The sequence below is a fragment of the Histomonas meleagridis genome, assembly GCF_020186115.1.
Source record: "Histomonas meleagridis strain 2922-C6/04-10x chromosome Unknown scaffold_61, whole genome shotgun sequence".
NCBI lineage: Eukaryota > Parabasalia > Tritrichomonadida > Dientamoebidae > Histomonas > Histomonas meleagridis.
In genome coordinates, this window is record NW_027150931.1 from 3320324 (window position 1) to 3332965 (window position 12642).

The following is a 12642-nucleotide window of genomic DNA, read 5'->3' on the forward strand; positions in this document are numbered from 1 at the left end:
ACTTAGTTAAGATAATTAATTCATTTATATGAATTTTTTATTATATTTGATGATAAATCTTTAAAAAATTTATTATTTCACCTAGAACATGTATCAAAAAAGAATTTGATATTATTTGCAGTCATTTCTATCAAAAATACCAAACAACAAGAAACCGAAACACACAAAAATCAAAACTGTACAAATTGTATCGAATATAATGAAAAAGTGGAAGAATTCATAATTTTACTTCAGTTTTTAAATTTACGATAGATCATTTCACTTTTAACGAAAAAACACCTTTCACATGTTATGCTGGATTGTATTAGCGAGATCCTCAAAGATTGAGACAGAATTCACTGTCAAATATACTGCATCTTGTCCTCTCTCACCAGAATCTTTTATGATTATTGATGATGGTGCAAAGATTATTAAACCATCAAGAAAAGGTCAAACATACGTTCGCCTTCATCCAGGGAAACATGACATTTTCATTACACATCCATGGTGCAGGTTTTACACAGTTTCTTTAAATCTAAGCGAAGATGGATCATTTGAAGCTATATCAAACTCAACAAAAATCACAAAATATCCTATCAGAATAAGCCATCAACAATCCATAGACGATGATCCAATGACAGGATTAATTAAATCACCCATTGTAATTGTAGCTATTATCATATTTGTAGGTATTCGCCAGATCAAAGGACACTTATTTAAATCCAAGGTCATCGAGAAAATATAAAAATCAATAATTTCTTGGTATTTAATCATCAAACAATTACAGAATTCCTTAAAATCAAAGAATATTTGTTTCAATGAAAGGGTATTTAAGAAAACTTTTTTAACCGGATCCAAAATTCTACATGCAAACTTTTGCTCAAATGGAATTTTCATATGAAATCTAATAAAATTTTTTAAATATTTTAATATCACATGCAACTTTTTTTTAATGAATGGCCTTCTTGTTTTACTGTATATGTACACAAAGTTTCAACATCTTATAATGTATTTTCTATTTGATTTTTTGTAAAAAGATTCAATCAGCATTTGCAACAAAAGCAATATCATATTGTTAAAATTTAATATACACGAAAAATCAATTTAGTAATATCATATTTTCAGGAGCAAATGAGAAATAAATTTCAAATCTTTGATGACATGAAATTAATTGTCGTGAAAATTTTCATATGATATCAAAACAAACAATTAAGACCTAGAAATGGTTTAGCTATGAGTGAGAACTGTTGTGGATGTTCTCATTGGATCAGGAACATTTGGCATAAATTGAGTCTGGATAACATTAAGTGCATCATTCATGAGGTTGGTGCACTTACCATGGCAAATTGGAGCTGGTTTCCTTCCGTCAAGTTCCCATAGTTTGCCATCTTTTTGAATAAATGTAATAAAATGATTCATGTCGTATTCTTCAATAATTGGTGTAGTATCTTCAGTTGCAGCATCTTCGTGAAGATCTTGAATTTCTTCGTTTCCTTCAATGTAATCAGCTCTTTGAGCTGGGCTCATTGATTTTGCAACTTCGAAAAACTTAGCAAGCCATGAACCTTCAACAATTTTGAGCTTATCTAAGTTGTTAGCAATACTGTGAATAACAGCAATGGTTCCACAAGCATTAGGTAAAGTCTGAATTGTAAACCATGGATCATCTGGTTGTATTTCTCTTTCTTCCATAAAACGTGTTTCAAGAGGACCATCCTCTTCTCCGACTGGGTATAGGAATATTACAGAAAAAACTGGTTGTGGTATGAATTCAAGCATTTCTGGTTCAAATGAAAAAATTTCGCTGAACTGAAAACATGATTCGTCTAAACCAATTTCTATTGCAAAGTCGGTAAGACTTTCTGGATCATTTGAGAGTGCAGTAAGAACTCCTTCTTCGCTCATTACCTTTTTAATCGGATTTTATTGAAAAATTGAATTAAAATTTTGGTAAAATTGACAAAAAGTGACATATATTCAATCTTTCTTAAAGTCAAGTGACTTAACGTCTTTTTTCGACTTGGCAAGTCCTTTTTATTATGGATGTTGAATGGCCTTATAACATAAGAATAATATTTTTTTTCGAGAAAAAGATTATTCGAGAAAATGCAAAAACATGATTAACGCAATTAAGAATAACTAATTCAACAAAATTATTACCTTTTTAACATAACAAATTTTTGATGCTCTCAATTGATAATTAATAAGTGAAGAAATATTTGTTACTCTGTTAAATTCTAGATTAAATTTCATTAATGATCGTGTATAAAAAAGGATTTCTAGAAATTATCTTCAGAACAAACAACTTTAACGGTTTTGTTCGGTAAAATTGAACACAAAGTCGATAAAACCGTTTCATTTCTATATGTTTTGACGGTTAGAATATAATGCGATGGGAAAGGGTGCGCTCAAAAGTCAGCTTCAAGTAGATTACATCACGTGATACAAACCGCAAAATTAAGCAATCGTGATCCCCTATTCGTAACGGTCGCGTATTTTCAAAATCGAGTTTTACTATGTTATATTGCAAAAAAATTTTCAATAATCAGCTCTTTTTAAAGAAACGCTATGTCCTTCTTCTTAGTTGCTTCCATATTTTTCATTATTCCAGCTTTATCTTCTGCATTTATAGTCCATAAACCAACTAATTTTACAATTAAACATCAACTTCTTGCTAAGTTCAACAAAGAAATGAAAAACATTCGCGCACATAATGTTGGTGCAGTTTATCAAGAAAAATATTCTCAACATAATAAAAATTCTAAAACATCTTTTTACAATGTTCTTTTTTTTTCAGCAAAATCAAATCAAATACATAATGAGCAAGGATACAAATTGTCTTCCAGATATTTTTTTTCATTGGTATATTCTTTTAAGTCAATTTTAACATGTTATAAAAGTTTTTCTATTTTTTTGAATATTTTTGAAAAATGTTTTCATTTTTTATTTGTTTTAATTATAATTTTTTATATAAAAAGAAATATTTTTATTTACAAACGAATAACAAGAATAAACAACTTCGGAATTTGTTTTTTATAATTTTTATTGTTAACAGCATCGAAACTTATCATTCAAATAATAAAACACTTATTATTAATGAAGATAATGATTTTGATACCGAAGAAAAGAAAGAAGCAGAATATGTTTATATATATTGTGAAACAGGGGAAATTCCTAGAAGAGCATTTTTTGAATGTACTTTTCTTATTGCAGTTTATATCGGAAATTTCATACAAACCATTGGAGTTGAAGCGTTTATGTATTGCTATAATTTAACAACAGTTCTCAATGGCAACAATGTTACAACAATTCAAAATTATGCATTTTGATATTGCAATTTAAATAATATTGTAATCCCTAATACAGTCACATCAATTGGAAACTCAGCATTTTTTAATTGTATATCATGAAGTAGTATTACTATACCAAGTTCTGTTACATCAATCGGAAACTCAGCATTTTCTAATTGTTATAATTTAAGCGATATTACACTTAGTGAAAATATTACATCTATTAATAGTTCTGTTTTCAGTTCATGCACGAATTTATTTAATATTACACTTCCGAAATCAGTTAAAATTTATGAAGATAGTTCATTTTGGAATTGTACATCACTCCATACAATTTTTCTTAGCGAAAATATCAAAGAAATTAAAAATCGTGCGTTTCAATCATGTACAAATCTTCAATGTATTTATTTTAGTGGCGAAACAGAACCAACAATTGACTCCGGTGCATTTCCTGATGTGCCTGCGAAAACTGTTATGACACCAGGTTCATATAATAGCACGAAATTTGGTGTATTTAATGTATCTAAAGGATCAATCATTTCATCATGTCTTCCAGCCACAGAAACATATACCAAATCAAATACATTTGCAAAATCAAATTTGTTTGTAAGGTCAAATGCATTTTCTAACACATTTACAAAATCAAATACTTATAACACTTTTGTTGTAACATTTACAAATTCTTTTTCTGCTTTAACTATTTCTCATTCGTTTACTTTAATATATTCATTCTCCAATACTCAAACAATAAGTATTTTTAATTCTTTCCCATCGAATTCTTATTCTATTTCTAATATAAATTCAATTTTCGCATATGTTATAAATGAATTTATTTATTATAATTATACAATTGTTGTTTATTCGACTTATTATAGTTTTTATTCGAATTTTTATACTATTTTTTATATAAATGACGTTGATAAAAATGATAACACGAATATTATAATCATTGTATGCGTTGTTATTGTCATCGTAATTATTGTTGTTGTGTTACTTGTTATATTATTAATTCGATTACGTAATAAAAAACAAATCAGCAATGCAGAATCAAATGATGTGAAAGAAGAAAAAGAAAATGAAACAATTACAACATTTTCATCCGAAGAACATTGAAGATGATCCATTCGCAAATGATTTCAAGGAAGATAACTTTATTGAACAAATTTAATTTTAATATTAAATCTAATAAGTAAAAGTTCGGTTTAAGTTTTTTGTACCTTTTAAAATAGAATCTCATATGTGAATTTGAGTGGTAGTACTGTGATGTTTTGGAAAGCTTTCCAAGCAGTATTGCTTTGGGAAAATACTTTTGTTTAGGTAAAGATTTTTAAATGCATATTCTTTATTTGGGTAATTCATTTTCATCAGGAAATACTTAATGACATTAAGTAGATTTTTACCAATATTATTCACATGAAATCTTACCTTAATAATATAAGATGGAACTAATGCCAAAAAACTTTTTCATGGTAATATATTTATAAAAATTTATAATAAAAAAAAAAAATGATTTTCTAAAATTATTTTAAATGAAACACTTTAATATTTAACTATCAATTGCATCAGCTTCAAATGCAGCGAAGTTTCGTCTGATTCTGTAATATTTATTCTTTTGCTCAAGAGTTGGAAACTCGAAGTTATCCACAATTTCCTCCTCTTTCCCGAAGACAAGGCTTGAAAACTCATCCAACTGATCATTTGCTACTGCCTCCTTGAACATAATGAAAAGCGAATCTTTGATATCGACAAAAGTTAGCGATCTGATGAATTTAAGACATTCGAAATATTTCCCATTTGAAGTAAATAGACGAATAATTACTTTGAGCTGGGAAATGTCTTGGCATTGGAAACCTGAAAAGTAATAATATTGTAAGGCTGCTGTGAACATTTTAAATTCAACTAAATTATCAATAATATTAAACTTAATTTCAGGAGAAACGGCATTTATGAATAGGTTTGAGATGTCGTTGGGTGAAAATATTCTGTTGTCAATTTGATAACAGGAATAAACAAATGAAATTATTTTGGATGGAATTAATGTAATAACACCAAAATCATAAACATTTCCGATCTGAAAGTTTGGCATCATGTTGAATGAGTCAATAAGAAAATAAAGAACAATACATTTTGAATAAAATGAACGAAGAGATTTATCATTCATAAGTTGAATAACTTTGTCTTTATCACTTAGTGGATATTCGTCAATTGGATAATTTGCTTGTTCGCAAAACAGTTCTATAAGAAGATGTGAATTTGGATATTCTTCTGCATTCTTATCAATTCTATTCTTTGAAATATCAATAAGTTGATCCATTTGACCAAAAACAGAAGAAAAATTATATTCTTCCAAGTATGAATCAATGATTTGATTAAGTTCTTCTTCTTCCATTCGAAAGCCTTATTTAATTGACAGCACATGTTAAAAAATTGACTGGCGTTAAGTTTGCTTTTAAAACAACGATACGACGGTTATGGTCCAACCTTTTGGAAAATGGGTAAAGCTCAACAGAAAGGCAAGGCCTCAAAGAAGATCAAGCAAGATACCTTCCTCAAGAAGGAATGGCGCCATGTTTTCGTTCCAGGATTCTTTTCAAAACGTGATATTGGATTCACAGTTTCACACAAATGCGCTCGTGGTAAGACACCTGCCGATTACCTCAACAACCGTGTGTTCGAACTCTCCCATGGTGATCTTGTTGACGAACAATCTCATGCATACCGTCTCTTCAGCTGGAAATCAGTTGATGTTCAAAACAATGACGTCTTAACTGTTTTTGCCGGAATGAGACTTACTAACGACAAACTTTCTTCTCTCCTCCGTAAGTACCGCACACTCATCAATGCTCAAGTTGATGTTCGTACAGCTGATGGTTACATTCTTCGCGCTTTCAGCATCGGTTTCACCAAGAAATTAAATCCAAACAAGAAGGCATGCTATGCTCAACAATCTAAGAAGCGTGAGATCAGAGATGCTTGCATTGCCATCATGAAGGAGACAATCGAAAAGTCAACAATCCCAGAACTGTGTCAAACAATTGTCAACGAAACAATTGAAAAGGCCATTGTTGAAAAATGCAAGACCATCATGCAAGTTGATAATGTTTATGTCACAAAGATCAAAGTCATCAAGGCACCAACATTCACTGGTGATGAACTTAAGAAGCTCCACCAAGGCCGTGCTGTTACAAAGGCTGCTGAAGTTGCACGCCCTGTTGAAGAAGAAGCCAAAACCGAAGAAACCAAGTAAAAAATTTGCTTGTTGAAAATCATTCAAAAAGTGAAAACGTAAAAAAATTGGTTATTTCGGATTTCGAACCATGTCCACTTAGTTTTTTTTAGTTAAATGTGCGACTTTTTTTCAGTTTCTTGTGTTTCACTCCCTTTAAATTTTGTTGTATTATTAAACTCAAAGTCAATCAAAAAAATTGGTCTTAAAAAAAATGGATATGCTTTGATCAAAGGAAAAAACGAACAAATTTCAATATTTAAAGTTATTAAAGATAGTGAATGCAAGCCATATGAAATTAAAGTTCCACTGTCAGCACAGATTACATTGGGACTTTCTCCAAAGGATGAAATTCCAATACTTCCATTTGATGGAGAAGATCATTGTGATGCTATTAAGGTAGCTCCTTTATTTCGTAGTCATCGAAAAGAAGAATTCAAATCACAAGTTATAGATTTTTTTACACAAACATCTCAACCAGTAACAATAGATTCTATTTTCCTCCTAAAAATAGGTAATCAAGAAAAGCCATTTAAAATTATTAGTAGCTTACCAACCGATCGCTCTTTCACTAGTTCCACAACTAAATTATATTTCACACCTGAACCAGGGCCAATTCTTGATTCACCAATAATTCCTCAAATTTTTTCTAATTTAACATATGACGAAACCACCAAAGACTTTATTAACTCATATATTTTTAATCAATATAAATATCCACGACTTTTAGCACAAATGCGCATTAATACATCCATTGGTATTCTTGTATATGGAGAATCCGGAAGTGGTAAGACCAGTCTTTTATCATCAATTTCAACTTCTCTTAAATGTCCTTCAATATACTGTGATTGTCATCAACTTAAATCACTTAAAATTGAAGAATTTTACGAAAACATAAATAAAGTTTTTGATTTTTATACTGATCATCCACCGTGTTTGATCATGGTTGACAATCTACAAGAGATTGTGATCAAATTAAAAAATGCGAAAACAATTGAAGATAGAAAGAAGACCGTTTATTTGCTTGAAAAAGTCGAAAACTGCCTCAAAAAAGCAGGCGTGATTTTGATTGGGACAATTGAGTCATTAGATGATATTGACAAGCGATTCTTAAGAGATGGAAGATTTGGTTATGAAGTAGAACTTAAACAGCCATCTACAAAAGAAACAAAAGAATTAATTAAAAATTATACTTCTGGAATGTTTATAACTGAAGAAGACTTAAATGAAATTGTTTCTAAATTCGCGAACACAATGACAACAAAAGAGATAATGGAATTATGTAGAGAATCTGTTTCAAATTTGGTTGAAGATGTAACAGGTAGTCATGGAATGCATGTAAGTGATCGATTAATGGCTGATGCACTTGGTACTAAGATGCATCCAATTGATTTCGGGATAAAAACAAAAAAGGATAAATAAATGTTGTTTATTAATTTTTATGAGAAGATGCTTCCGATTGTGTTTTTTTGATTTGGGTATTGACTTCACATGTTTCCTAAAGCTCTGAAAAGTGGATAAAACCGTCGAACGTTGTGTGAAAAAATCAAAGACGATAATTGAAATTCAATGAAAATTTGGAAAATTTGTCGGTTGATCTGACAAACTCCAATGGAAGGAGACAACAACAACACAGAACAAAATCAACCTGAAGAAGTGACATCCACACAACAAAATCAACCTGAAGAAGTGACATCCACACAACAAAATCAACCTGAAGAAGTGACATCCACACAACAAAATCAACCTGAAGAAGTAACATCTACAGAACCAACACCAAATACTGGTGGTACAGAACAACCACCAAATATTAACGAAGAATCAATTGAGACAAGGGATCCAACTCCTGACAATGACACACTTGAATCAAATGAAGCAGTTGAACCAACGTATACATATATTGATCCAGAACAACCAAATCAACAAGAAGATCAAAATGAAGTTGAAGGAGAGCCAGTAGAACCTGTGATGCCAACTGATGCTGTTGTACCACCAACTCCATTACGACCACCACCTTTTGATATGGGTCCACCACCAGCTACAAGTTATACAATGGTTAGTCCACTTATTGTAGACACCAGTGAACGTAGGCGAATGGATGGTTACAATCTTTACAACGTCATTTATCATACAGATGTTGGACCATCTAATTGGCATACTACACCATGTGATTATACTCCCAATTCCAACAGTTTCTGGGAAATGTTCGAAATATTTCGTACAGCACTTATGTTAGCTTCTCTAAATAATCGAATAGAATCAATTAAATTACTCCTTGAGCAAAAAGCAATTGATGTTAATGCTAAAGATATTCATTTGTTTGACATAAAATTTATTTCAATAATTTGAAGTTTTGCTAAAATTTTTAAATTTTTTTCAAAATCGATAAAACAGCTCTGATATTGGCATCTTCACGTGGTCATATAGATGCAGTTAAATTACTTCTAAAAAGAGAAGGAATTGACGTTAATGCTGTAGATGTTTATTTGTTTTATGTAAATTTAATTTTGATAATTTTTTATTTCAAAATCATGTATAAGATTTATTCAAATTGTTTAATACAGCGCTCATGGAAGCAGTAAAATCGGGTTATACCGAAATCGTTAAATTACTTCTGGAACAAAATGGAATAGATATTAATGCTAAAAATATAATTTTATTTTGTTTTGGTTTTATTTTTGCATTTTTATGTTTTTAAATTTTGTTTGGAAATTGTTCAAATTATTTAAATCAGCTCTTATGATCGCTTCTGCTTCAGGTTTTACAGAAATAGTCAAATTACTTGAACAAAAATAATTCAAATTTCATGAATATTATAAACACTAGATACATTTTATTTTCATGGAATAAAATTGCTCCATATAATGAAGGTAAAACTAAATTTAAAATTTTAGGAATTTTTTTTCCAATGACGTTTACAAATATATTCGTTCATTAGTGTCTAGCTGAATATTACATTTGTGGGAAAACTAGCTGGCAACTTTTTTCAAATGTTTAAAGATTTGATATCCAACATCTTAGAAGAAAAATGGTTTTTCCAATGAATGTTAAATCAAAAGAATATGGTTCTAAACCCACATATGGCACAGATCTAAGATTAGTAAAGATCGATTCATATTAAACTGTTATTATACAAATTCATTCATATGAATAGAATCCTATTTTGTAATTCATTTTGGTTATCCATGTGAACAATTATTAATACTTGTAACATATATAATATTATATATTTAAAACAACTTTTTATTTTTTCAAATTTCAGATGCACATTAAAATTTTATTGTTCATCAGTGACAAATCACAATAAATATTAACCATAATAAATTAAAATTAATTTCATTTAAAATTAGCTTAAAGTTAAACATTTACTAACAATTCGTTACTATATCTTTTTCCTTACGAAATATTGCCAATACTAGTATTGGCATAATCGTTATTAAGAATTTCCATATTTTAGCGAAAATTTTTAGATTTATGTGAACAAATTTTATACACATATGGATCTTAATTATAACAATTATAAATGTTATTTCATTTCAGCATATGCTGATTGTAAAAACATATTTAAAATGAAATTTATTAAATCGAAACAAAGAAATAGTTTTTATCGAGGATAGACAAAAAAAAATTATTCAAAATTTTTGATGTCTTTTCTATTTTTCTATAAATTTAGCAAGTTAACAATTTGAATATCTAAAAAGTGCCATACCGCCATTATTTTGAATTATTTAACGTCCAATTATATTGAAATGAAGAAGAAGGAAGATTTCTCTTGGCGCGATATTTATTCACTTCATTTTTTATTAATAAATAATTGAACAAAATATGAGTACAACTAAGAATATGAAGAATATTGAAGGTATTAATACTACATTAAATTTTACTAGTAATGCCATGAAAGTATTAAAAGCGCGATATCTTCAACAAGATGAAAACAATGAAATCATTGAAACCCCAGAAGAAATGTTTCAACGAGTAGCCAAATGTTTAGCATCAGTTGAAAAAGATGAAGAAAAAAATGGAGTCGAATTTTTTAGTGAAGTTATGACAAATTTTGAATTTATTCCAGCAGGACGTACATTAGCCAATGCAGGTGCCAAGACAGCACTTATTTCTAATTGTGTTGTTTTACATATGGAAGATTCTTTAGATAGTATTTTTGATACACTTAAAGAAGCAGCACTTCTTCAACAAGCAGGTTCAGGTATTGGATTTCCATTTCATCTTCTTCGACCAGCAGGATTTAAATGTAAACGAACACTTGGTTCATCAAGTGGACCATTATCATTTTTACGAATTTATTCAGAAGCATTTCGAATAGTTCAACAACATGGTCGTCATGGAGCTAATATGGCTTTAATGCGTGTTGATCATCCCGATATTTTAGAATTTATTGAAGCCAAAGCTAAAGAAGGTACATATGAGAATTTTAATTTTTCAGTTGGACTTACTGATGAATTTATGGAACGAGTTATTAATAATGATCCAACACCATGGTTATGTACATGGAATGGTGAAAAGATGAAACCACGATATATTACACGTGATGCAGCAGGACGTATTACAGATATTACAGAAGCTGATATTTCAGCGCCAGAAATTATGGATGAAATTATTTATAGTGCATGGCGTAATGGTGAACCAGGATGTATTTTTCTTGATACAGTTAATAAGACTAATCCATTACCAGGTCTTGGGCCTATTGAATGTTGTAATCCATGTGGAGAACAATATCTTCATTCAGGTGATGCATGTAATTTAGGATCAATTAATTTAGAAAAATTTGTTAATTCAGATCGTACATTAAATGAAGAAAAATTAAAAGAAGTTACACGTATAGCAGTTCGAATGTTAGATAATGTAGTAGATTTAACACAATTTCCAGTAGAACGTGTTAATACTATGTTTAAAAATAATAGACGTATTGGTTTAGGTATTATGGGTTTAGCAGATATGTTATTTTTTAATGAAATTACCATATAATTCAGAAGAAGGACGAAAAGTAGCTACACGAGCTATGGAAATTATTCAAGAAACATCTATTGATGAATCAATTAAACTTGGAGCTGAAAAAGGTAATTTCCCAAACTTTGATAAAAGTATTTGGTGTAAGAAATATGCGACGATGCGAAATGCATCATTAACTAATGTAGCACCTACTGGTTCTACATCTATGTTAATGGATGTTTCATCAGGTGTTGAACCATATTTTGCATTAGCATATCGACGATGTAATTGTTTAGCAGGTGAAATGAAACCATTTGTTAACAAACATTTAAAGAAAGCACTTAAAGAAAATAATTGTTATTCTAAAGAAATTATGGAACAAATCCTTCAAACAGGTACATTAAGGAATGTTATCGGAGTTCCAGAAGAAGTTAAAAAAGTATTTGTTACATCATTGGATATTTCACCTAAAGATCATATTAATATGCAAAGTGAAATTCAAAAATATACATGTAACGCGATTTCTAAAACAGTTAATTTTGAACAAGATGCAACAGAAGATATGGTTCGAGAAGGATTTATCGAAGGATGGAAATTGGGTTGTAAAGGTTTAACAGTTTATCGAAATGGTTCAAGACAATATCAAGTTCTTGAAACTAAAGCACAAAGTAATGAAGCTGTGAAAACTTTTGTCGATACTTGTAAAGATGGTAAATGTGATATTTAAATAAAATAAAAAATTTTTTATTATTCTTATTTAAGATTTTCAATATATCTTGAACACTTCAATTGTATTTCTGTCTCTACAATTTCATTTTCATCTTCTGCTTCTATATATATTAATGAATCTTTTCCAATAACATTTTTTATTTCTTTTTTCAGAACCAGCATTGAAGATCCATGTAACATTCAATCTTTTAACTGTACAAGAAGAGGTATATTTCTTAAATTACTATTTTTATAAAGAAATCATTGTAATAAATCACATAACGACACTTTATTATGATAAGATCATCAAGTAATCTTTCATACATACTTTCCCTTTCTGCTATTTTTTCCAACCAAAACATGCTTTCATACATAAACACAAAAACAATACTCAGACAGTTACTTTCATATGGAAAATCATGAAAAGCGCGGTGATTAGTTCAACATAAGTAAGTCCGTCGGGAGACCATTTTTAAAATAAAAATCAAATTG

At 29.6% G+C, this 12642-nt stretch overlaps 7 protein-coding genes across 7 annotated transcripts; 5 read left to right on the forward strand and 2 right to left on the reverse strand.

Moving 5' to 3' along the window:
* Window positions 1–1206: 1206 nt before the first annotated feature.
* On the reverse strand, window positions 1207–1884 carry GO595_011024 (Ubiquitin carboxyl-terminal hydrolase isozyme L3; the record flags this gene model as incomplete). The annotated part of the gene is made up of 1 exon (XM_067913768.1): window positions 1207–1884. One exon carries the CDS (start codon window positions 1882–1884, stop codon window positions 1207–1209), a length of 678 nt encoding a protein of 225 aa, XP_067769762.1.
* Window positions 1885–4815: 2931 nt separating this feature from the next.
* On the reverse strand, window positions 4816–5658 carry GO595_011025 (uncharacterized protein; the record flags this gene model as incomplete). Its single annotated transcript, XM_067913770.1, has 1 exon — window positions 4816–5658. The coding sequence occupies one exon, from the start codon at window positions 5656–5658 to the stop codon at window positions 4816–4818; it is 843 nt and encodes a 280-aa protein (XP_067769763.1).
* A 102-nt stretch (window positions 5659–5760) lies between these two features.
* On the forward strand, window positions 5761–6516 carry GO595_011026 (ribosomal protein S3Ae; the record flags this gene model as incomplete). Its single annotated transcript, XM_067913771.1, has 1 exon — window positions 5761–6516. The coding sequence occupies one exon, from the start codon at window positions 5761–5763 to the stop codon at window positions 6514–6516; it is 756 nt and encodes a 251-aa protein (XP_067769764.1).
* A 96-nt stretch (window positions 6517–6612) lies between these two features.
* On the forward strand, window positions 6613–7917 carry GO595_011027 (putative Transitional endoplasmic reticulum ATPase; the record flags this gene model as incomplete). The annotated part of the gene is made up of 1 exon (XM_067913772.1): window positions 6613–7917. The coding sequence occupies one exon, from the start codon at window positions 6613–6615 to the stop codon at window positions 7915–7917; it is 1305 nt and encodes a 434-aa protein (XP_067769765.1).
* A 189-nt stretch (window positions 7918–8106) lies between these two features.
* GO595_011028 (uncharacterized protein) lies at window positions 8107–8844 on the forward strand (the record flags this gene model as incomplete). The annotated part of the gene is made up of 1 exon (XM_067913773.1): window positions 8107–8844. The coding sequence occupies one exon, from the start codon at window positions 8107–8109 to the stop codon at window positions 8842–8844; it is 738 nt and encodes a 245-aa protein (XP_067769766.1).
* A 1545-nt stretch (window positions 8845–10389) lies between these two features.
* On the forward strand, window positions 10390–11478 carry GO595_011029 (ribonucleoside-diphosphate reductase, adenosylcobalamin-dependent; the record flags this gene model as incomplete). The annotated part of the gene is made up of 1 exon (XM_067913774.1): window positions 10390–11478. The coding sequence occupies one exon, from the start codon at window positions 10390–10392 to the stop codon at window positions 11476–11478; it is 1089 nt and encodes a 362-aa protein (XP_067769767.1).
* A 34-nt stretch (window positions 11479–11512) lies between these two features.
* Window positions 11513–12169, forward strand: GO595_011030 (ribonucleoside-diphosphate reductase, adenosylcobalamin-dependent; the record flags this gene model as incomplete). The annotated part of the gene is made up of 1 exon (XM_067913775.1): window positions 11513–12169. The coding sequence occupies one exon, from the start codon at window positions 11513–11515 to the stop codon at window positions 12167–12169; it is 657 nt and encodes a 218-aa protein (XP_067769768.1).
* Window positions 12170–12642: the final 473 nt, after the last annotated feature.